The sequence below is a fragment of the Neophocaena asiaeorientalis genome, unplaced genomic scaffold (assembly GCF_003031525.2).
Source record: "Neophocaena asiaeorientalis asiaeorientalis breed wild unplaced genomic scaffold, Neophocaena_asiaeorientalis_V1.1 scaffold150, whole genome shotgun sequence".
Lineage (NCBI taxonomy): Eukaryota > Metazoa > Chordata > Mammalia > Artiodactyla > Phocoenidae > Neophocaena > Neophocaena asiaeorientalis.
The window spans coordinates 9,086,732-9,112,262 of NW_020176571.1; the positions used below are offsets into that span (position 1 = coordinate 9,086,732).

The 25,531-nt window shown below is 40.1% G+C and overlaps 1 protein-coding gene across 2 annotated transcripts in view; it reads left to right on the forward strand.

Annotated features, from left to right (window-relative positions):
- The first annotated feature begins 1,197 nt into the window (after positions 1 to 1,197).
- Positions 1,198 to 25,531, forward strand: part of CREBL2 (cAMP responsive element binding protein like 2) — a 29,242-nt gene continuing 4,908 nt past the window's right edge. Inside the window, exons 1-2 of one of the 2 annotated variants that reach the window (XM_024733316.1) lie at positions 1,198 to 1,487; positions 24,905 to 25,102. In XM_024733316.1, the coding sequence (XP_024589084.1) occupies positions 1,473 to 1,487; positions 24,905 to 25,102 (213 nt within the window). In that variant the 5' untranslated portion in view covers positions 1,198 to 1,472. The remainder of the gene's footprint in view (positions 1,488 to 24,904; positions 25,103 to 25,531) is intronic. The other variant, XM_024733317.1, reaches the window with a different exon arrangement.

A 25,531-nucleotide genomic window follows, 5' to 3' on the forward strand; every position in this document is an offset into this window, starting at 1 on the left:
GAGTCTGAAAAGGAGTGAGTCAAAGGGGCTCTCCAGAATAACATTAATAAGACAATCTTTGTCAAATTCTCAATGGCCTAACACAGGCCAAAACAACAAGCTCACTGACTTTACTAGATCAGGAGGATGCCAAGACATTCTTTGTTATTTACTATTGAGATGTAATTCACATACCATAATATTCACTCATTTAAAGTATACAATTCAGTGGGTTTTAGTATATTCAGAGTTGTGCAGCCATCCCTAAATCAATTTTAGAACAGCTTCATCACCTCAAAAGAAACCCAGTACCTATTAAAAACCACTCCCCATTCCTGGCCCCCCTCCCTCCCTGCTGTTCCCCAACCCTAGCCCCCCTGCATCCACTCACCAGCTTTTTGTTTCTTTAAATGTACCTATTCCGGACATTTCATTATAAGTGGAATCCGCGATATGTGGCCTTCTGGGTCTGGCTTCTTTCACTGTGTGTTTTCAAGGCTCATCCTCGCGCAACCACACTGCAGCATGTATCAGTACCTCATACCTTTTCATTGAGGAATAATACTCCTTTCAATATAAATACCACAGTTGGCCAGCCATTCATCCACTGTTGAACACTTGGGTTGTTTCCACTTTTTGACTACTAAGAATAACGCCTTTAGGACAGAACGTTACTGCCCAAGTTTTCGTGGGGACACACGGTGTCATTTCCGGTGGGATTGCTGGCCATATGGTAACTCGATGTCTAATATCGGAACTGTCAAATGGTTTCCAGAAGGAGCTGCACCATTGTGCATTCTTAGGTTTTTTGTTTGTTTGTTTTGTTTTGTTTGGGGGTGGGGTTGAATTTTTAAAATAAACAGGGTTTCCTCGGTGTCTATGAGGAGGGCCTGCTCCCAGGGGCCCTCCTTCAGGTCCGCCTCTGCGGGGCTTCTAGGGTCCCCTTCCTACGCCTGGACCGCTGGAACCCAGGGACCAAAACATTGTGGGAAACGTAGTTTCGGCCCCTCCTGCGTAGCGCTCGCCGGCAGGAAAACGGACGTCTTTCTGAGGCTCTGTGGACATCGTAGTTTCCTTTTTGGTTCGCCGCGCAGAGACCACGGTAACGAAAGCTACAATCCCCAGAATGCCGCGGTGCTACGGCAGCCGAAGCGGCCAATCGGCGCGCCGCGCTGCCGCCCTCTCTCCGGTCCGGGCCTCTCTCCAGGGCGTCTGTAAACACAGCCAGAGCCTGTCATGGAGGGGGAGGAGGAGGCAGCCGCGGGGAAGGGAGGTGTTCTGCGCCGCCTCCAGGGTCCGCTCTGCCATCCCTGAACTGGTCCCTCGTCCCCGTGACTGTGGCATCAGGGAAGCGAACTGTTAGGCGAGAGGAGGAGGCAGTCAGAACCTTATCCCGTTCTTCCCCCGGGGCTGGGGCCGGGCCGGGCCAGGCCGGCTGAGCCGGGGGAGGGCCGGGGGAGGGAGCGCCCGGCCGGGCTGGCCTGTCTGCCGAGATGGATGACAGTAAGGTAAGTCCCGGAGTTTGCACGCGCAGCTGCTGCAGCCGCCGCCAGCTTGTCGCTAAGTGCCCGTCCCGCCGCTGAGCCTCAGCCCCGTAATGCACGCAGCACCCAAGAGACACCGGCCTTAGACATCTCTGCGCCTCCAGCCATGACCCCAGCTACCCAGACAGGAATTGAGGGAACAGCGGGCTGCGTTCTTCCAGCAAGGGCCCACACCTCTGGAAAATCACACCCAGGGCAAGCCTGTTGGTCAGCTTTTCCAGGTAGTGTAAACCCTAGTCCTCCCGAGATAAGTGAAGAAACTACTGTGCTTTTTCTTTTTGCCTTCCTTTGCCCCCACCCAGCCTTTCTCCACGTTGGAGACCTTAACTAGGGCACCCTGAACCGGCCCTGTTCCCCTTGACGGTCCCCCTTTCTTCTCCCAGGCTCCCTTACTCAATGCCCCATTCATATAATCGGTTCACTCCCCCTCTGAGCTGTTCTGCTAAGCTCCTGTTGCTATTCGTCCAGAGTCTGGAATCTAACCTCCTCTAGAAAGCCTTCTCCAAGAAAAGGAATGAATTCCTTCTTGTTAATCTATCTTAATATTCCATCCCCATCCCCCTTTCCCTATCCAGATCACTTATCCCTATGATGATAAATGACCGACAGTATTCGTTATTGGTTAATTCATATAGTTTATGTATAACCTTTGTCTGTCCGCGTTAGTGTTGTCTAGTTATATGTCATGAAGATGGTGATGGTCAGTTTATTCATCATCAGCTTATCGATGTTTTAGAGTGTTTAGGAAGTTGGACTTTTTTTTTTTTTAAGGAATCAGACTCTAGAGTTTGCCAGTTTTCAAAATAGACACTCTTCCCTATGCTTTCCAGAGGTCTTACTTTCCACACTCTCTGGCATGCCGCTTGTGATAGCTTTTTCCTTCATTTGGGTACCCTTTCCCCTTCCACCTAACCAGTAACGTTTTGCTGCTATCAAGTTTTTGTTTCACCCATCCTCAGAGAGATTGAAAAAATTTCCATCTTCTCTGTGCTGCTTCTGTTATTCTACCTTATCTCCTCTTCCTGTTCCTGCAGAAGGCTCCGAGAGAAATGCAAGCAGGGAAAGCCCAAGGCAGTACTCTGGAATCAGGACTCACCTAGAGGAAGCTTACTTGTGAAGTAGCAAACCCCTCCTAATAGGAAGTGGTATTTCCCAGACAGAAAGGAGGAGTTCTGAAAGTTTTCCAGAAAAATCAGAAGAGAATTTTCCATAACAACCTTTGCTAGCTTGATCTTTCAGTGTTAATTTTGAAATTAAGTCCAAATACTGTATCCACTATCTTTCCTGGATATGGCTGGGAAAGGATGCTAAAGCAACATATTCTTTTATGTCCTCGGTTTGAGACTCTCACAGTATATTCTACATAATTTTCAGTTGTTTCTTTTTTGAACCTTTGAAACATGTAATAACTTTCTCAGAGTCTTCAGTAATCTCAAATAAATTCAAGAAAAATACATAGGATTTTGAGTTATTTATCTACCTATAAAATAACATAGGACTTATTTCTAGAAACAGGCAAGCTCTAGTGGAAGGTATAAAGTGTTACGGTTTTGCCTCAAGAGTGAAGTTAATTTGGGGGCTAGGCTTTTCATAACTTCTTAGAAGGTTCATAGGTAAGCAAAACGAATTCAGTACTCATTCTTTATTAATTCATTGTATTGTGACGGTATTTAAAAACCAGCAGTTTCTTCAATCTTTAACGATTACGGAAAAGAAAAACCACTTCAGATGTCTCTGGATGGATAGTGCCTCTGTGAATACACTACTTTCACTTTGAATACATGTCGTAGCTGTGGTTGAGTAATATTTAAATGCCACGTACAGCAAGACTGGACTGCTCTTTCAGCAGTCAGGTGGTATGAAACATTCTTTTAAAAAGGCTCCTAGGCCTGCCTTTCCCTGTGCTCTAGTTGTTACAGTCCCACAAAATTGTATTCTCCTCCTAGTAGATACCTACATACTCACACACAAAACACGCTTTTCCCTCACATTATGTATGGGTGATGGAATCTCAGGTTCCATTTTCCCCTGTATAAGGGGATAGTTGAGGCTTGAAAGTAGTATATGGTGGTTGTGCTGGTGAGAGCATAAAAGATGACAAACTGGCTGACAGCAAGGCCAGGGCAACAGGAAGAGGACAAAGTGGGCAGGTGCAGCAGTTACAGAGAGGCAGTATTTGAATGAGCAGGTCAGGAAACATGATGATGATGTGATGAATCCCTTTATAAAGATTCTGTATTCTGAGTTGTTTTCATCAGTGGTGGTGAATGAGTTTGCCAAGAGCTTTCCACCTTCTGCCGTCTAGGTTCCTGGAGTCAGGGCAGGACAGTTTTGAATGGGAGTGCAGCTTTGCCTTCCAGGTAGGTAGCAGTGTGCCTGTTATGTTACATCATAGAGTACTGGTTAATAGTGATTGAACTGAATTGGAACAGAGTGGCATTAAGGAGACTGCCCTAGATGTACCTGGGCTTTATTAATCAGTTTGCTCTATTGAGCCAGCCAGCCAGAGTATACAGACTACAGCTAAGGGGAAAAATAAAGCAAGAGACAGACTGGGCTTGGGGAAGTGCTAAGTAGCAGATCTCAAATTCTGATTGAATAGATTTCTACTTAGGCTAGTTGGGAAGGCAAAAATCTTGGCTAAGTTATCTAACCTTTTTGAGCTTCCATTCTATCTGTTAGATGGTCAATACCTTCTTCCCAGGCTTTGTTGAGGATTAGAGATAATGCACGTGAAGCATGGAATACAGAGTCTAACACATGATAGGCACTCAGAAAATACTATCCTTATCATATTACCTGTCAGGGACTTCCTCGGTCTTTAACACAGTGCAGTAGGCACCTGAGATGCTCATTTTAGTAATTTTTAAGTGCGTGCTGTTGCATGGCATTTGCAGCTGTGTTTCCCCCATGCTACCCTCTGCTCCTAACTATGCCCCACAGTGGGACAGGGACAACGGGATGGGGCGTGAAACGACCTTAAAACTGTGCCCTTAGCTGTCAGATTGTATGAGAAAGGTAGTGTCCTGAGTCTACCTGCTTGTTCACCACTAAGAAAAAGCACTTGTTTTTATGAAAGCCTCTTCTCCCTAACGTGCTGCATTCAATTACAAAGAAAACTGAAATCTGTTATTTTCAGAGGCTTTGATCATAGACAGAGGGTTTCTTATTTTCTGTTTGACTTTCATGTTTATCGAATGAATGAATGAGTAACTTGAGATATCCTAGACCAGCTGTGTTCCTGCCGCAGACTAAGCTGGTAAAAGACCACCATTCTGTATTGCCCAGCGTGACAGTTTAGGGCACCAAGTTCCAGCTGAGGGACTGGTGAGAGCGCGTGTCAGCCACTGGCCACAGGGTGCTAAGATGGGCTGCCCTTCTCCTCCATACTTCCTTTCCACCTGTGCTCCACATGGTTCTTTGAAAATGAGGTTCCTTATACCTTCCTTACCCCTTTGGTCATTTGTTCCATTCAGTTGTTCTGAGTACTGCTGGTTCTCACAAAAATTTTAACCTGGCCAAAAATCTCTTTGACATTCCCAGAGCTGTCCTTTGGCCCCTGAAGTCCCTCCTGTCGGCCCCTTAGCCATCCTTTGCTATAGTTGGAACTACCTTCCTTGGGCAGTGCCACGGAGCCCAGAGACTTTCTTCCTTTTCTGTCCTCCTGCTCTATCCATGCTTTCCATGATAGCAAGACAGAAGAGCCAGCTTGTTTACCAAACTAGACAGTAGATATTCATGTTTTAAATCTGCCTTCCTTACCTGCGCAGGCTACGGGTACATTTTAACTAGGGTACCTCTACAGATATCAGTTGAAATCTAAGTTTAAATAACCGTATTCAGAATGTTTTGCTCTTTAAGGTTTTCCTAAAAGTTTGTTCATTTATTCATTCATCGTCAAACATTTGTTAGACACCTAATATGTATGTAATACGAGGCATTGTGCTAGAGATACAAAGACAGGTAAGAGTTTATAATTATTCTCAGGAGCTTATGTTTCAGTGGGCTAGACAGACATACAGAAAAATAATTACAACGTGGTGAGGTAAGAAATGAGGGCGGTCGTGGCAAAGTGCTTTGGGGGCACTAAGAATGGATGCCTGACTGGGTATGTCAGACATGGGTTCACACAGTAGGAATGAATCTGTAAAGAAGAATAGGATTCCCTCAGAAAATGAGAAAGAGGGAATGTCCTATACTAAAGCATACTGCACTGGGAAATAAGTATTTTGCTACAAGCTAGAGCAGGAATTGGGGAATTTTCTTTAAAGGGGCAGATAGTAAATATTTGTGGGCCATGTGATCGATCTGTTGCAATTAACTCTACCACTGCAGCGTGAAAGCAACTGTAGGCAGAATGTAATGAATGGATATGGCTGTGTTCTGATAAAACTTTATTTCTGCAAACAGGCAACAGGCTGGCTTTGGCTTGCCAGTTGGGCTGGAGTTTACTGATCCCTGAGCTAGAGCATAAGGCACAAGTAGAGGTGTGGGCAGAGATAAAGATGGACAGATAATCAGGGCCCAGATCATGATTTGCTTGGCAAGTTAAGCTCAGAAATTTGAGCCAGTATTTTTCAAAGTGTGAAATAAAGAAGACTGAATCAGAATTTTGGGGAACAGGGCCTGGGAATTTGAATTTTGTTTGAAAACCAAGGCACCATAGTTGTTGAGGAGCTATTAAAGGATTTTAAAGCAAAGGTGATAATATCAGATTTGTGTTTTCAAAAAAAATGTTCATGGCTATATGGAGACTGGATTAGGGTAAAGATGTAGGAACTGGAACAAGACTAGAGGCAGATGGTCCAATCAGGAAGGAACATAGATTTTGGCATATAACCAGAGTTCAAATCTAATTTCCGCCACTTAAAGCTATTATGATTTTGGACAGATTATTATTTTTTTATTGAAGTATAGTTGATTTACAGTACCGTATTAGTTTCAGGTATACAGCAAAGTGATTTAGTTATATATATATATTTTTGGATTATTTTACATTATAGGTTATTACAAGGTATTGAATACGGTTCCCTGTGCTCTACAGTAAATCCCTGCTGCTTATCTATTTTGTGTATAGTAGCATGTATCTGATAATCCCATAATCCTAATTTATCCCTACCCCCCTCCCTTTTCCATTTGGTAATCATAAATTTGTTTTCTATGTCTGTGAGTCTGTTTCTGTTTTGTATATAGGTTCATTTGTATTATTTTTTGATTCCACATTAAGTGATATCATATAATATTTGTCTTGGTCTGACTTACTTCACTAAGTATAATATTCTTTAGGTCCATCCATGTTGCTGCAAATGGCAATATTTCATTCTTTTTTATGGCTGAGTAATATCCCATTGTATGTATATATATATACACCGCATCTTCTTAAGCCAGTAATCTATTAATGGGCACGTGGGTTGTTTCCATGTCTTGGCTGTGGACTGCCATAGTGCTGCTGTGAACACTGGGTGCATATATCTTTTTGAATTAGAGTTTTCCTCTTTTCCAGATATATACCCAGGAGGGGGGTTGCCGGATCATATGGTAGTTCTATTTTTGTTTTTTTAAGGAACCTCCATACTGTTCTCCATAGTGGCTGTATCAATTTACATTCCCACCAACAGTGTAGGAGGATTTCCTTTTCTCCACACCCTCTCCAGTATTTATTATTTGTAGACTTTTTGATGATAGCCATTCTGACAGATGTGGAGTGATACCTCATTGTGGTTTTGATTTGCATTTCTCTAATAATAAGCGATGTTGAACATCTTTTCATGTGCTTGTTGGCCATCTGTATGTCTTCTTTGGAGAAATGTCTATTTAGGTCTTCTGCCCATTTGTTGTTTGGGTTTTTGTTTTTTCGGTATTGAGTTATATGAGCTGTTTAATATTTTGGATATTAACCCCTTGTCATTCGCATTGTTTGCAAATATTTTCTCCCATTCTGTAGGTTGTCTTTTTTGTTGATGGTTTCCTTTGCTGTGCAAAAGCTTGATTAGGTGCCATTTGTTTATTTTTGCTTTTATTTCTTTTGCCTTGGGAGACTTACCTAAGAAAATATTGCTATGGTTTATGTTGGCCAATTATTTTCATCTTTTCAGAACTGTATTTCTTTACCTATAATTGGATGTGTTAATAAAGCCTTATTGAGTTAGTGTGAGAATTAAATGTTATATATGTGTTAAAAAAAACTTAGTACATAATGGGTTCAAAATAAATGCTGGTCCTCTGTGACTCCTCACCAGCTTGGCTAGATTGCTCAGAAGAAAGGCCTGAGCTGAAGACCATGCTAGAGACCATTACAAGGTAGGTTGTGGTTGATGCAGCGTGCATAAAATCCTTGAAGGATGAAGACGGTGGACAGAAGAGAGAGCTAAAGAGACAGAACCCTGGAAAACTTTAAAATGATCAGAAGAGGCCAAGGAATATGACTCAGCAAAATAAACTGAAAAGGAGAGGTTAGTGATACAGGAGAACCAGAAAAAAAAGGTTGTTATTCCATGTAAAGTAACTAGTGAAAAAGTATCCATTGGACTTCAAAAACAGGAGATTGTTTATGAACCTAGCATGAGAAGTTTCAACAGAGTGATGGGGCAGAAGCCAAAATGTAGCGGTTGGGGAAGAGTGGGTGGTAAAGAAGCAAAGACAGTTAAGTATACAGGCCGACCTCTCAGTGATACTGTGGGTTCATTTCCAGACTACTGCAGTAAAGCGAATATGTAATAAAGCAAAGTCACATGAATTTTTTGGTTTCCTAGTACATATAAAAGTTATGTCTACATTATACTGTAGTCGATTAAGTATACAATAGCATTATGTCTAAAAAAAAAGTACATACCCTACTTAAATAATACTCTACTGCCAAAAAATGCTAGCCATCATCCAACAATACAGGATTGCCATAAACCTTAAGTTTGTAAAAGAAAGCAGTAAAGTGAAGCACGATAAAATGAGATATGCCTGTAGGCCACTCTTACTGAGTCAGTTTGTAACAGTTTGGGGCATTGCTAAAATACATGTATTATATTTAACTTCAAACAGTAATAGCTGGGGAAGGGGAGGATTAGGGGTCGGGAGAGGAGAGGCAGGAGTTAACAGTCAGAAATGCCTGCTTTATCTTGTTACTCCTCTGTTGATGAGAAAAACTGGCAGAAGGGTTAGCAGCAGGAAGATGTGATTAGACTTTCTCTCTTCCTGAGGATCTGGTAAATAAGAAAAGAGAAGAAGCCTAACCAACAGCTGTGAAGGAAGTTATGGGAGCCTTGACACAAATGAAAGTATAGCTGCTTGTTTTTTTCTTTAAAGTGGTAAAGAGCAGTGGCTGGCCGCATTCATATCTATCTTATTTTTCTTTAATCGATGGCAGATAACGTTTCACTTTATGTTTTCAAAACAAAAGTGAAACAAGCTTTCCTGCTATTTTCCTTCTTAGCTGGGGCTGATGCTGCCACTTCATGTAAATGCAGTAATTCTCTTAGACTTAACAACTTGAAACTTTTATGGGTCGCCTTAAGAATTAGGGCAGTAGGGGACCTCCCTGGTGGCGCAGTGGTTAAGAATCCGCCTGCCAATGCAGGGGACATGGGTTCGAGCCCTGGTCTGGGAAGATCCCACATGCCACAGAGCAACTAAGCCCGTGCGCCACAACTACTGAGCCTGCACTCTAGAGCCCACGAGCCACAACTGCTGAGCCTACGTGCCACAACTGCTGAAGCCCGCGTGCCTAGAGCCCGTGCTCCTCAACAAGAGAAGCCACCTCAATGAGAAGCCCGCGCACCGCAACGAAGAGTAGCCCCCACTCACTGCGACTAGAGAAAGCCCGCGCCCAGCAATGAAGACCTAACAGAGCCATAAATAAATAAATATATTTTTTTAAAAAAAGAATTAAGAGCATTAGGATGTAAATAAATGCTAAAAGCGTGGTAAAATAATAAAAGTTATTGATTGGTTTTTGAGATTTTATATCCCTTATGAGAGAGGTTTGGTTTTCTTTTTTTTTATCAACTTCTATAAGCTGGTGGTAGTGGTGGTCATAGTAATACCAATTTAAATTAAATTGCAAAATATTGCTAATTTTTCTTTGCATTTATTCATCCAATTATCAGTCTTTTAATAAATGCCTTTTAAATGCCTGGCTCTGGGCCAGATACAGTGGGGATTGGAATAGAAAACACAGGTTCTGTGCCTGCGGTGCGCACATCACTTGGAGGAGATAGAACTTAAATCTGTGAGACCACTAAAAATAACCAGTATACCGTGTAAATTCAGCATGATGGTGACTATATGGTCCAGAGATTCGGAGACGAAAAATAATGTGTGGACAGAAGGTGATTGTCAGCAAGAGCTTCACAGAAAGAGGGCCAGGGCTGGCCCTAACCAAAGGGAGCATAATATTTGCAGGTTTGGATCCGGCGGCAGGGGCGGGGTTGGAGAGGGAGCATTTAGAGAAATGGTGAGTATAGGTAGGAGTGCAGGGCGTGGGGTGAGCTCCCCAAGGACACAGGCATGACTTGTTGGGAAAAACGAAAGAGAAAATTGGCTCGGTGAGCAGGAGCCTGGATGTAGTGGGCTGAATGGTAGCCTCTAAAAAGATACATCCATGTGCTAATGGAACCGGTCCCCTTATATGGTAAAAGAGTGAATATTATATGGCCAAAAATGTGATTTAGTTAAGTATTTGAGAGGAGGAATTTATCCTGGGTTCTCTGGGTGAACCCTAAATCCAATGGCAAGTGTCCCCCTAAGAGTGAGGCAGAGGGGGACTTGACAGACAGTTGTGGAGGCAGTGTGACCACAGAGGCAGAGGTTGGATCGACGTGGCCACAAAGGAAGGAATGCTCACAGCTGCCAGCAGCCGGAAGAGGCAAAGGATGGCTTCTCCCCTAGGGCCTCTGGAGGGGGTGCAGCAGCCCTGCCAGCTTTCTGGCCTCCAGAGCAGAGAGAGTACATTTCTGTTGTTTTAAGCCACCAACTTCGTGGTGGTTGTTATAGCAGCTACAGGAAGTCAGTATTCTGGATTTGGTGACCTGGTAAGCAGTGCTGAGCCAGAGGCCTTCCCTTGAGCTGGAGCGTGACATGGCCAAAGGGCCGTTAAAGTTTGTTCTCTCTATAATGATCAGGTATTACTTTTTCACAATGAAAAAAAAATACACTAAAGTTATTTTAATAAGCTGAAAAGAAAGGCTAACTTGGCAGTTCTTTGCAAGACAGATTAACCAGGGAAGTAAGGATGGAAAAGGAGGGATGGGAGGGAGACCCACTGGGAAACCCACGGCAATACTCTGTAAGTAGGGTAGTAATGTAGGTAGTAGCAATAGAGAAGAAGAGCTGAATCAGACATGTTGTAAAGGAATAAACTGGCCTGACTTCAGTGGGTGGGCACAGAGAGTCGCCAATAGCAGAGGGAAATTTCAGAGACGCATAAAATGAAAAAATTTGTTAGTTAACCTCCTCACCGCTGCCCTCCATCAAGTGACTAATGTCACAGTGAGCTGGATTAAATGAATCCAGTCATTAAATGAATGACTATATAGCATTAATATAGCACTGCATTTAAAGCATCTGTCAGCTTTAGAGCCTTTTCAGGGAGTTATATGTTCAGGTTAATGAGTCCTACCTAGGAATCTAGAAGGGAAATAGTCACGCTTGATGATAGTGAGTCAGCTTGTGACAACTGAGCATCTTGAGTCAGTTGCTGTGATGCTAATCAGGGGACTTGGGTTCCATCTAGATTTTATATCCATGAAATAAAGAGATCACTATGCTTATCTGTGTGTGCATCCCTATCCCAGCAGGACTCCTGTATGTACTGATATCCTGCCCTTTATAATGGTGTTTATTTCATGTCTGCTGCATTTCAGAAGTCTAATAAATATATTAAAGATAAGGACCCTGGGCTTCCCTGGTGGTGCAGTGGTTGAGAGTCCGCCTGCCAATGCAGGGGACACAGGTTCGTGCCCCGGTCCGGGAAGATCCCACATGCCGCGGAGCGGCTGGTCCCGTGAGCCATGGCCGCTGAGCCTGCGTGTCCGGAGCCTGTGCTCCGCAACGGGAGAGGCCACGACAGTGAGAGGCCCGCGTACCGAAAAAAAAAAAAAAAAAAAAAAAGATAAGGACCCTATCTTCTTACATTAATATTCCTGGAGTTTGACAGTGTTTGGGGCAAAGTGAGTGTTCAATAAATGGTTGTTAAATAAAGAAATTAAATTTCCCCTCTTTACCTGAAAAAGATGAGGATAACAGTGTTTACCTCCCCTGGTGTGAAATAACGTGAGCCTGACACGTGGAGGCCTAGCTCAAGGCCTTGCCCGCAGTGAGGGCTTGCTCCCTGCACGCCCAGATTTAGCTCTGAATTTGTTTTTGTTGTTTGTTCCTAAAAAGCCAAAGTAAAATGATCCAAGAATCTTTGGAATAGGATTTAATCTGGACCCTGGAGTCCTCCTCATTGGAAGAAGCCCCTAAAGGGCATCTACAATCACACCTCTGCTTTCCACAGACGTTAAACCCGTTGACTGGGGAGCCTGTGGCATCAGGAACTCCCTCTTGGCTAAATGCAGTAGTTTTATCTTAATTCTCAGCCTTTTAAAACTCATAAATTAGGAGCTTTATGCTTGACCCCTCCCCTCCCTCGTGGTCTTTCTCATCTGCTTGTGTCTCTGCGCCACCTTGATTCTTCCTTTGCTGCTATTCTTTCTGCCTCTAAGGTTCATGTCATTTTAAAATATAGCCCATACCATAAAATTCATCCTTTTCAAGTATATAATTCTGTGATTTTTTTAGTGTATTCACACAGTTGTACAATGATCACCACTATCTAATTCCAGAACATTTTCATTACCCCAAAAGAAACCCTTATAAACAAACTGTTATATAATGGAATGTTATTCATATTATTTAGCAATAGAAAGAAACAAGCTATTAAGCTACAAAAAGGTGTGAGGGAACTTAAATGCATATTGCTCCAACTATATGACATTCTGGAAAAGGCAAAACTGTAGAGTAATAAAGGTCAGTGGTTGCCAATGTTTCACGGGAGAGGGAGGGAGGAATAGGTAGAGTGCCAGGGGATTTTTAGGGCAGGGGATTTTTAGGGATTTTAATATTCTGTATTATACTCTAATGGCAGATATATGACACGATGCATTTGTCAAAACCCATAGAATTGTACAACACAAAGAGTGAACCCTTAAGTAAACTATGGACTTTACTTATTAATAATATATCAACATGGGGTTCATCAATTGTAACAAATGTACCACACTAGTGCAAGATGTTAATAGGTGAAACTGTGCAGGCAGAGAGATAGTGGTTGCCAAGGTTTCACGGGAGAGGGAGGGAGGAATAGGTAGAGTGCAGGGGATTTTTAGGGCAGGGGATTTTTAGGGATTTTAATACTCTGTATTATACTCTAATGGCAGATATATGACACGATGCATTTGTCAAAACCCATAGAATTGTACAACACAAAGAGTGAACCCTTAAGTAAACTATGGACTTTACTTATTAATAATATATCAACATGGGGTTCATCAATTGTAACAAATGTACCACACTAGTGCAAGATGTTAATAGGTGAAACTGTGCAGGCAGAGAGAGAGGGGATATGTGGCAACTCTGTACTTTCTGCTGAATTTTCCTGTGAATTGAAAACAGCTCTAAAAAAACAAAGTCTATTAATTAAAAACAAAACAAAAAAACCTTTAGCAGTCACTCCCTATTATCTCCTTCTCCTTCCAGCCTTAAGCAACCACCAATCTACTTTCTGTTGCTATAGATTGCCTATTCTAGACATTCCATGTACAGGGAATCATATAGTATGTGGCCTTTTGTATTTGGCTTCTTTCACTTGGCATAATGTTTTCAAGGTTCATCCATGTTGTACCATGTATCAGTACTCCATTCCTTTTTATGGCTGCATAATATTCCATTGTATGGATATACCACATTTTGTTATCCATTCATCAGTTGATAGATACTTGGGTTGTTTCCATTTTTTAGCTATCATGAACAATGGTGCTCTGAACATCTGTGTACAAGTTCTTATGTGACATATGTTTTCATTTCTTTTGGGGATACACCTAGAAGTAGAATTGTTGAGTCACATGGTAATTCTGTGTTTAATATTTTGGAGGAACTGCCAAACTGTTTTCCAAAGTGGCCACCATTTTACATTCCCAACAGCAATGTATGAGGGTTCCATTTCTCCACATCTATACCAGTTCTTGTTCTTGGCTGTCTTTTTGATTATATAGCCATCCTAGTGGGTTTAACGTGGTATCTCATGATTCTGATTCACATTTCCCTAATGACTAATGATGTTAAGCATTTTTTCGTATGCTTATTGGCCATTTGTATATCTTCTTTGGAGAAATGTCTATTCAGATACTTTGCCCACATTCTAATTGGATTATTTGTATTTTTATTGTTGAGTTGTGAGTGTTCTTTATATATTCTGGATGTAAGTCCCTTATCTATGATTTACAAATATTTTCTCCCAGTGGATTGTCTTTTCACCTTGATGGTGTCCTTTGAAGCAGAACATTTTTAATTTTGTGAAGTCCAATTTAATTTTTCTTTTGTTGCTTGTGAGGTCATACCTAAGAAACCATGGCCTAATCCAAGGTCACAAAGATTTATTCGTATGTTTTCCTCTAAGAGTTTTATAGTTGTCTCTCTTACATTCAGACCTTTGTTCTGTTTTGAGTTAATCTTTGTGTATGGCATGTTGTAGGAGTGCAACTTAATTCTTCTTTGTAGATATCCAGTTGTTCCAGCACTGTTTATTGAAATAACTATTCTTTCCTCATTTCTCTATTGTATTGGCACCTTGTTGAAAATCAGTTGACCGTAAACATAAAGGCTTATTTCTGGATGCTCAATTCTTTTCCATTGATCTATATGTCTGTCCTTGTGCCAGTACCACACTATCTTGATTAGTGTAGCTAATAAGTTTTGAAATCAGAAAGTGTGAGTCCTTCATCTTTGTTCTTTTTCAAGATTGCTTTGGCTTTTTTGGGTCCATTGTATTTCCATATGAATTTTAGGATTATCTTGTCAATTTCTGCAAAACGTCAGCTGGAATTTTGATAGGAATTGTGTTGAATCTATAGCTCAGTTTGGGGAATATTGTCATCTTAACAATATTAAGTCTACCAATCCATTAACATGGAATGTCTTTCTTTTTGGTCTTCTTTAATTTCTTACAGTGATTTTTGTGGCTTTCAGTATATGTCTTGCACTTTTTTCTTTTTTTAATTTTAGGCTGAGTTGGGTCTTAGTTGTAGCACGTGGGATCTTTGTTGCAGCATGCGGTACCTTTCATTGCGGTGCATGGGCTTTTCTCTAGTTGTGGCATGCAGGCTCTCTAGTTGTGGTGTGCAGGCTCCAGAGCGCATGGGCTCTGTAGTTGTGGCACGCGGGCTTAGTTGCCCCATAGCATTTGGGATCTTAGTTCCCTGACCAGGAATCAAACCCATGTCTACTGCATTGGAAGGCAGATTCTTAACCACGGGACCACCAGGGGAGTCCCTGGACTTATTTTATTAAGGTTATTCCTAAGTATTTTATTCTTTTTGACGATATTCTAAATGGAATGTTTTCATTTTCAGCTTGTTCATTGTATATAGAAACACAACTGGTTTTTGTATATTGACCTTGTGTCTTGCAACTTTGTTCAACTCATTTATGAGCGCTAATAGTTTTTTTGTGGATTTCTTAGGATTTTTTATATATAAGATCATATCACCTTCAAGTAGAAATAGTTTTACTTTTTCCTTTGTAATCTGAATGCCTTCTCTTTCTTTTTCTTGCCTAATTGCTGTGGCTAGAACCTCCAGTACAATGTTGAATAGAAGTGACAAGAGAAGACAAAAATCCTGGTTTTGTTTCTGATCTTTGAGGGAAAGTATTCAATCTTTCACCTTTAAATGATGTTAGCTGTGGTTTTTTTCATAGATGCCCTTTACCAGGTTGAAGAAGTTCCCTTCTATTCCTAGTTTTTTGAGTGTTTTGGTTTTTTTTAAATCATATAAGGGTGTTGGATTTTTTTTTTTAATTGGCATTGGGTCTTCGTTGCTGTGCACAGGCTTTCTCTAATTGCGGCTAGTGGGGGCTACTCTTCATTGTGGTGCGTGGGCTTCTCATTGCAGTGTCTTCTCCTGTTGCAGAGCATGGACTCTAGGCATGCGGGCTTCAGTAGTTGTGGCACATGGGCTTAGTTGCTCCGCGGCATGTGGGATCTTCCCGGACCCCAGGGCTCGAACCTAAGTCCCCTGCATTGGCATGCAGATTCTTAACCACTGTGCCACCAGGAAAGCCCCAGGGTGTTGGATTTTGTCAAGTGCTTTTTCTGAGTCTGTTGAGATGAACATGTAATTTTTGTCCTTTTTCCTATTGATATGGTGTATTACAGTAATTGATTTTCAGTTGTTAGACCAACCTTTATTCCTGGGATAAATCACATAGTTATGGTAGATAGTCCTCTTTATATGCTGTTAGATTTAGTCTGCTTGTATTTTATTGAAGATTTTGCCATCTATATTCGTGAGGCATACTGGTCTATAGTTTTCTTATGATACCTTTGGTTTGGGTATTAGGCTAATACTGGCTCATAGGATGAATTGGGAAATGTTCTTTCCTCTTCTGCTTTTTGGAAGAGTTTTTAAAAGAATCAGTGTTAATTTATTAAATGTTTGGTAATTTATCAGTGAAGTCACCTGGACTTGTCTTTATGGGAAATTTTTTGATTGCTTTTTTAGTCTCTTTATTTGTCATAGGTCTTTTTAGATTTTCTATTTCTTCTTGAGTCAGTCTTGCTACTTTGTGTCTTTCTAGAAATTTGTCCATTTCAACTAGGTTATCTAGTTTTTTGGCGATTTTTCATAATATTCCCGTGAAACCATTCTTACTTTGGTAAAGGTAATAGTGATGTCTTCTCTTTTAGTCTTGAGTTTAGGATTCTGAATGTTTTCTCTCGGTCAGTCTAGCTAACGGTGTGTCAATTTTGTCGGTCTTTTTGAAGAACCAACTTTTGGTTTTATTGATATTTTTTTCCCTGTCGTTTTTCCATTCTCTGTTTTATTTATCTCTAGTCTGATATTTATTATTTCTTTCCATCTACTTGTTTTAGGTTTAATTTGCTCTTATTTTTCTAGTTTCTCAGGGTAGAAAGTTAGGTTATTGATTTTAAAATCTTTCTTCATTTAGGTGTTTATGGCTAGTTCTGAGCACTGCTTAAGCTGTACCTCATAAAGTTTTGGTATATTGTGTTTTCCTTTTCATTCATCTCCAAGTATTTTTCTTATTTCCCTTGTGATGTCTTCTGTGACTCATTGGCTACTTAGGAATGTCTTTTGTGTTTTATCTGTCATATTTATTAAATACTTATTGTGTACTAAGGTAAAATATGACAGAGTCCTTGGTGCTTACTTTCTAAAAATCATGACCTTTAGTTTTAGCTTATCTCAAAGTGTTAAAAACAGATAGTTAACAGAAAAGTAGGACCTTCATTCTTACTTTAACGTTTTTAACATATAATGAAGACAGACTTAGAATTGCAGAGGCCCTGCTGAAATCTAACATCTCTAATATCCTACCTTTGTGAAATAAGTTCCCTGTGCAGGGCAAGACAAAATCAATGGCTGGCAGGTTGCTTTTCTTGGTGGTGTGGGTTAGGGAGACAGGCCTTGTGAGTGTTTCCCTTAGGACCTTTTCTCTGCAGCTCACAAATGTGTTTTGGGGAGGAAGAGGAGGTAAAATGGATAGCCGATAAAGAGGTACCATGTTACAATAACAGCTATTTAAATTTTCATGTGGCCCTATGTTGGTAGACATAAAACTACAACAGAAAAGAAGTTAAATTGGGGGGTTATTTTCATAGTTTTCTTCTTGGCGTTTGTGTTGGTGCATAAAAATCAGTACTTTTATTTAGCCACATTAATGTGCTTCCTCACAGAATAAGAGAGAGCAAGGGGACAATGTGGTTATCACTGAGTTTGTGAAAATTCAAGAAACATTGGTAAGACTAATTTTTGGCTCAGACATATTTAAGGAATCTGTGGGGTTGATTTCAGTTTTAGTTTCTGGTTCCTCATTTCTTTTCTTTTTAAATACAGCATGTATTTCTTTTTTTTTAAATTAACTAATTAATGTATTTTGGCTGTGCTGAGTGTTAGTTGCGGCGTGCAGGATCTTTAGTTGTGGCATGCGAACTCTTAGTTGTGGCATGCATGTGGGATCTAGTGCCTTGACCAGGGATCGAACCTGGGCCCCCTGCATTGGGAGCGTGGAGTCTTAGCCACTGGACTACCAGGGAAGTCCCCTGGTTCCTCATTTCTTATTAACTTCCCTTATCTGTTCCCCAATCTTTATGGCTTATGAAATATGTAAAGTTCAGTTGTTAAGGCAACTAGTATACTAACCTATGTTTGTATAATACCCTTTTTTTTCTAAAAAAGTGCTTTCTTACATTTACTTAAGATTTATAATAATCCTGTGATGTGTTTCACTCTCTTGAAAACTGGAACGCTAATCACTCTCTTGAAAACTGGACACCAAAAGCCAATAATTCAGTCTATTACTGAGGAAAAATTAAGCTAGAGAAGTGGTGGTTATGTGGTCTTAAATATAATTTTACAGATGACATAAAATGCAGGAACCCTGGATTCATTTACTGTGCCTTTCTAATTTAAAAAAAGGAATAAAATAGTTCCAGTTTAAATATTTTGCTACCATGAAAACTAAACAAAGGGCTATACCTTTTGTTTGATTTTTATGACTATGCTAGGTTTGTGTAAAAAATCAGTGAAGTCTGTGCAGTACACTGTGTCCTCTTGCTGGCTTCTCAAAGGCAGCCATTCCTGAATTCCATTCCTGAATTAATTAAAAACAGCAATATATAAGGTATTGGATTATAGTGAGTGGTATGTGACTGATGACTCATTTTACTACATAAAGAATAGATGTGATTACCATTTATTTCACTATAGACATGATTTTAGGCTATAAATATATTGCTTTTTAAAGACTGTATCAATAGCAATACACTTTGTTTTAATCTAGGGTGATTTCAAAATACTTTATTGAAATTGTGCAGTTGATATAACATAGGCATAATTTAAAATTTAGCCCATAGTAATATTTGGATCAACTAGTTATCCTTCAAGTGCTAATCATATATTTGATTTTGAAAAAAAGTTTCCTGAGGTATATATTATTATATTGGAATCAAAACGTGGTGAGACAGAATAGGAAAGCTTTGAAAGACCAGTTTTTGAAAAGTTAAAAGTAATTTGGGAGTAGTACTGAAGCAGCTAGCTTTTAAGATGGTGGTGGAAAGGATTTTTCTCCAGAGCCTTGGAGTATTCAGTCTCATTTCAGAGCCACCCTATAAAATGCTAGATGCAGTGGTTAGCCGTCTTGTTATGACACAGTTTCTGGTAAATGTAGCTGATTAACATTTGAAGTTTGGTTTTCCTGACCCAACCATGATACCGAGTAAAGATCTGATCTTTATAGGGTACTGGGCATTGTTGGTTTATGGTATTAATAGTGATTCCAAACACACAAACAAATTAGAGTTTTTATATCCAAATGGAGATTGATCCTTTTAGTTTTGTTACCTGGTAAGACTTCTGCATTTATTCCAGTGATTTGCCAGTGTTTGAGTTTTGCATCTTCTCTTTTAGAATTGCCTTTAAAGCCTCAACAATATTCCTTTCAGTATACTAAAGTAGTGACATTTTTATTCTCTGAGGGTAATTTTCAGAAAGACCTAGACATCATTTGGAGCCTCGTCAGATAAACAGAGCGGACCATCAGATTGGGAATTTAAAGAATAACGTGTCATTCGAAAGTAATACGGCGAAAGTAATATTGTGTTGTGGCTTGTAAGAAACTGGCTCCGAAAGCAGTTTCCAAGAAAGCTTATTCATTGGAATAAATTTACCCCTTTCACAGTGACTCCTTTGAAGGAGATTCATTTGATGTATAAGTTCAGTTTCATGTATTTAAAATTCATCATCTTTATCTCATAGTTACATCTTATATAAGAACTTGGGGAGGTTCCAAAGCTAAACAGTGAAGAACATTAAATTACTCTAGCAGTCACCAAAAAACTGTGCCTATGCAGGTAAATGAATAACAGGGATATTGAGAGGATGTCTATGACACCAGAGGGAGCAGGTAGAAATCTCCTGAGACAGTCTAGGGTTATAATTATAGACTTGTAACGGCAGGAGACAATTATCCTGAAGATTTCAGGGACTTCTGTGTGTTCCCTTGGGCTCAACAAATTTGAAGAGGGAATTGATAGCCAAATTGTTTAGGATTCTTATTTATATATTTATACACATAATTTTATATACAAATTTTATGTTTTTCTAATTGTAAATATTTAAAAATCATAAAACATACAGATGAGAAAAAAGCTTTTTATAATCACACCTATCAGAGAAATCCTCACTATTTTTTAATAGATCTTTATTGGAGTAGAATTGCTTCCCAAGACTGTGTTAGTTTCTGTTGCACGACAAAGCGAATCAGCCATATGCACACACGTGTCTCCACATCCCCTCCCTCTTGAGCCTCCCTCCCATCCTTCCTATCCCACCCCTCTAGGTCATCGCAAAGCACCTAGCCGATCTCCCTGTGCTATGCTGCTGCTTCCCACCAGCCAGCTATTTTACATTTGGTAGTGTATATGTCAATGCTGCTCTCACTTCGCCCTCCCACCCCATGTCATCAAGTCCATTCTCTATGTCTACCTCTCTATTCCTGCCCTGCAACTAGGTTCATCAGTACCACTCTTTTTTTTTCTTTTTTTTAGATTCCATATATATGTGTTAGCGTACGGTGTTTGGTTTTTCTCTTTCTGACTTACTTCACTCTGTATGACAGACTCTAGGTCCATCCACCTCACTACAAATAACTCAGTTTCATTTCTTTTTCTGGCTGAGTAATATTCCATTGTATATATGGGCCACATCTTCTTCATCCATTCATCTGCTGATGGACATCTAGGTTGCTTCCATGTCCTGGCTATTGTAAAAAGTGCTGCAGTGAATATTGTGGTGCATGTCTCTTTTTGAATTACGGTTTTCTCAGAGTATATGCCCAGGGGTGGAATTGCTGGGTCATATGATAGTTCTATTTTTAGCTTTTTAAGGAACCTCCATACTGTTCTCCACAGTGGCTGTATCACTTTACATTCCCACCAACAGTGTAGGAGGGTTCCCTTTTCACCACACACTTTCCAGCATTTATTGTTTCTAGCTTTTTTGATAATGGCCATTCTGACCAGCGTGAGGTGATACGTCATTGTAGTTTTGAGTTGCATTTCTCTAATAATTAGTGATGTTGAGCATCTTTTCATGTGCCTCTTGGCCATCTGTCTGTTTTCCTTGGTTAAATGTCTATTTAGATCTTCCTCCATTTTTAACAGGATTGTTTGGGTTTTTTGATATTGAGTTCCATGACCTGTTTGTATATTTTGGAGATTAAACCTTTGTTGTTTCATTTGCAAATATTTTCTCCCATTCTGAGGGTTGTATTTCTGTCTTGTTTATGGTTTCCTTTGCTGTGCAAAAGCTTTTAAGTTTAATTAAGTCCCATTTGTTTATTTTTGTTTTTATTTCCGTAACTCTAGGAGGTGGGTCAAAAAGGATCTTGCTGTGGTTTATGTCAGAGTGTTTTTCCTATGTTTTCCTCTAAAAGTATTATAGTGTCTGGTCTTAACATTTAAGTCTTTAATCCATTTGGAGTTTATTTTTGTGTATGGTGTTAGGGAGTGTTCTCATTTCATTCTTTTACATGTAACTGTCCAGTTTTCCCAGCATCACTTATTGAAGAGGCTGTCTTTTCTCCATTGTATGTTCTTGCCTCCTTTGTTGTAAATTAGGTGCCCATATGTGCGTGGGTTTATCTCTGGGTATTCTGTCCTGTACCATTGATCTATATTTCTGTTTTTGTGCCAGTACCATACTGTCTTGATTACTGTAGTTTGTAGTATGGTTTGAAGTCACAGAGTCCTCCAACTCCATTTTTCTTTCTCGAGATTGCTTTGGCTATTTGGGGTCTTTCGTGTTTCCATACGAATTGTAAGATTTTTTGTTCTAATTCTGTGAAGAATGCCATGGGTAGTTTGATAGGGGTTGCATTGAATCTGTAGATTGCTTTGGGTAGTGTAATCATTTTCATAATATTGATTCTTCCAACCCAAGAACATGGTATATTTCTTCATCTGTTTATGTCCTCTTTGATTTCTTTCATCAGTGTTTTATAGCTCTCTGAGTACAAATCTTTCTCCTCCTTAAGCAGGTTTATTCCTAGATATATTATTCTTTTTGTTGCAGTGCTAAATGGTAGTGTTTCCTTAATTTCTCTTTCTGATTTTTTGTTGCTGGTGTATAGGAATGCCAGCGATTTCTGCATTAATTTTGTATCCTGCAACCTTACCAAATTCATTGATGAGTTCTAGTAGTTTTCTGGTGGCATCTTTAGGATTTTCTATGTATAGTATCATCTCATCAGCAAATAGTGACAGTTTTACATTTTCTTTTCCAATTTTTATTCCTTTTATTTCTTTTTCTTCTCTGATTGCTGTGGCTAGGACTTCTAAAACTATGTTGAATAACCTGTTATTGTGTTACTGTCAGTTTCTCCTTTCATGGTTGTTAGCATTTGCCTTATGTATTGGGGTGCTCCTGTGTGGAGTGCATAAACATTTATAATTGTTATATCTTCTTCTTGGATTGATCCTTTGACCATTATGTAGTGTCCCTCCTTATCTCTTGTAACAGTCTTTTTTAAAGTCTATTTTATCTGATACGAGTATTGCTACTCCAGCTTTCTTTTGATTTCCATTTGCATGGAATATCTTTTTCCAACCATTCACTTTCAGTCTGTATGTGTCACTAGGTCTGAAGTGGGTCTCTTGTAGACAGCATATATATGGTTCTTATTTTTGTATCCATTCAGCCAGTCTGTGTCTTTTGGTTGGGGCATTTAATCCATTTACATTCAAGGTTATTATTGATATGTATGTTCCTATTACCATTTACTTAATTGTTTGGGGTTTGTTTTTGTGGGTCTTTTTCTTCTCTTGTGTTTCCTGCTTAGAGAAGTTTCTTTAGCATTTGCTGTAAAGCTGGTTTGGTGGTGCTGAATTCTCTTAGCTTTTGCTTGTCTGAAAAGCTTTTGACTTCTCCATCGAATCTGAATGAGATCCTTTCTGGGTAGAGTAATCTTGGTTGTAGATTTTTCTCTTTCATCACTTTAAGTATATCCTGCCACTCCCTTCTGGCCTGTAGAGTTTCCACTAAAAAATCAGCTGATAGCCTTATGGGGATTCTTTTGTATGTTATTTTTTGTTTTTCCCTTGAAGCTTTTAATATTTTTTTCTTTGAATTTAATTTTTGTTAGTGCAATTAATTTGTGTCTTGGTGTATTTTTCCTAGGGTTTATCCTGTATGGGACTCTCTGTACTTCCTGGACTTGGGTGACCATTTCCTTTCCCATGTTAGGGAAGTTTTCAACTATAATCTCTTCAAATATTTTCTCAGACCCTTTCTTTTTCTCTTCTTCTTCCGGGACCCCTATAATTCGAATGTTGGTGCATTTAGTGTTATCCCAGAGGTCTCTGAGATTGTCTTCACATCTTTTCATTCTTTTTTCTTTATTCTGCTCCTCAGCAGTTATTTCTGCCATTTTGTCTTCCAGCTCATTTATTCGTTCTTCTGCCTCAGATATTGTTATTGATTCCTTCTAGTGCATTTTTCATTTCAGTTATTGTGGTGTTCATCTGTGTTTGTTCTTTAGTTCTTCTAGATCTTTGTTAAACATTTCTTGTATTTTCTCAATCTGTGCTTCCATTCTATTTCCGAGATTCTGGATCATCTTTACTATCGTTACTCTGAATTTTTTTTCAGGTAGATTGCCTATTTCCTCTTCATTTATTTGGTCTTGTAGGTTTTTACCTTGCTCCTTCATCTGTGACATATTTTTGTGCCATCTCATTTTTTTTTTTTTTAATGTGTGGGATTGTGTTCTTGTCTTACTTGTTGTTTGGCCTGAGGCTTCCAACACTGGAGCTTGTAGGCTATTGGGTAGAGCTGGGTCTTGGTGCTGAGATAAGGAACTCTGTGAGACCTCACTCCAGTGAGTATTCCCTGGGGTCTGAGGTTCTCTGTTAGTTTAGTGGTTCGGACTCGGAGCTCCCACCGCAGGAGCTTCCCCCCAACCCTGGGCTGGCGAATCAAGGACCCGCAAGCTATGTGGGGTGGCAAGAAAAAAAAAAAGGAGAAAAATAATAAAGTAAAAAATAAAATTAGATGAAGAAACTAACAGATATGTTAGAAAGAATGTAAAAATATAGGTATGTCAACAACCGGAAGGTATATCAGTACCACAATAGTAACAGAGGGAAAGGAAAAAAAAGGCGGGGGGGAGGCCTTGGCTGTGGAGGGTGGGGCCTAAACAAGGGCGAGTTTTGGGCAGTGGCTGGGGCCAATGCTCAGGATCCACAGGGCTGGAAAAGGCCCTGGGTGCTGTTGGGGGTGGAGCTTAGGCTCAAGGAACAGAAGGGGCCCAGGCATGCCCCCCACCCCAGTCTCAGAGGGCAGGGGACCTCACCTGGGAGCCCAGCAGGCTCCCTGCATCTGAGTGGGCCGGGTGATGGCCCTCCACTCCTCTCCTGCTCTTCTTGGAAGAGTCCCTCCCACCTGCCTCTTCTGATTTCCCTGGCCTCAGTGGCGCTGATCCTGTCTGGCCTCCACTTCTCCTACCCCTTCGGTCCCCCTACGTCCTACCGGTTCACTTTGGGTTTCCTCCCATCTCCTTGGGGGTCAGAGTTCCCCCACCAGTGGCCGTCAGGCACCCTAGTTGTGGGGAGACACTAACTCCACGTCTTCCCACACCGGCATCTTGATTCCTCCCCGCCACTGACCTTTTACGATCCTTTCTTCTATGTGTTGCTTTATAAGATTGAGATCATACTGAACTTAATTTTTAATATTTTGTCTTACTTATTAAGTCAGTAAAAATTCTATGTGAACAAAATATTTAATGGCAGTCTTTTAGTTTTTTACTAGCTATATATGGTTCCTAAAGTTTACTGTTAAGCTCTGTAAAGTTTATTATTAAAACAAGTTTATTATTGAAGAAATAATGAAAACTTATACTGTTTCTTCTCTCACATTCATGGTATCAAAAGTATCAGAAAAAGAAATTATGAAGCAAAGAATCATAAGGCATTTGATGGGATTATGCTTTCTTAGTTCCACAGGCTCCATTTATTTGTTATTTGTAAATGTTTTCCTTGCTAATATGCAGCCGCAGTCACTTTCCTAGACCCAGAACTAGGAAAAAGATGAACTGTTTCTCTCTTGCTGAAGGTGGTCGGAGGTAAAGTGAAGAAGCCTGGCAAACGTGGTCGAAAGCCAGCCAAAATTGACTTGAAGGCAAAACTCGAGAGGAGCCGGCAGAGTGCAAGAGAATGCCGGGCCAGAAAAAAACTGAGATATCAGTATTTGGAAGAGTTGGTATCCAGTCGGGAAAGAGCCATTTGTGCCCTCAGAGAGGAACTGGAAATGGTAAGAAAGTCTGTCAATAAACGCATGAAACAATCAACCTAAGCTATATTAAAACATGAAGATACCATTTTTTAGCTATCCAGTTGACGAACGTGGGAAAGCATATTCATCTGTTAGCCAGCACATAGGCAAATAAGCATTTTCATACATTGCTGGTGGGAGTGGAAAGTGACTATTTCTTTAAGGGATTGTTTATGACAGGAAAAAAAAATCGAAAATAACCAAAATGTTCAGCAGTAGGGGATTGGTTAAATTATACTACATTCATGTGTTGGACTCCTTTGCAGCCCATGAAAATCACAGTGCACGTGTATATTTACTGATGTAGAAAGACACTTACAAGATATTGCTAAATGGAAAAAGCAGTATAACAGTATGTAGTAATATGCATAGTATGATACCATTTGGCCTGGTTTTATTCATTCACTC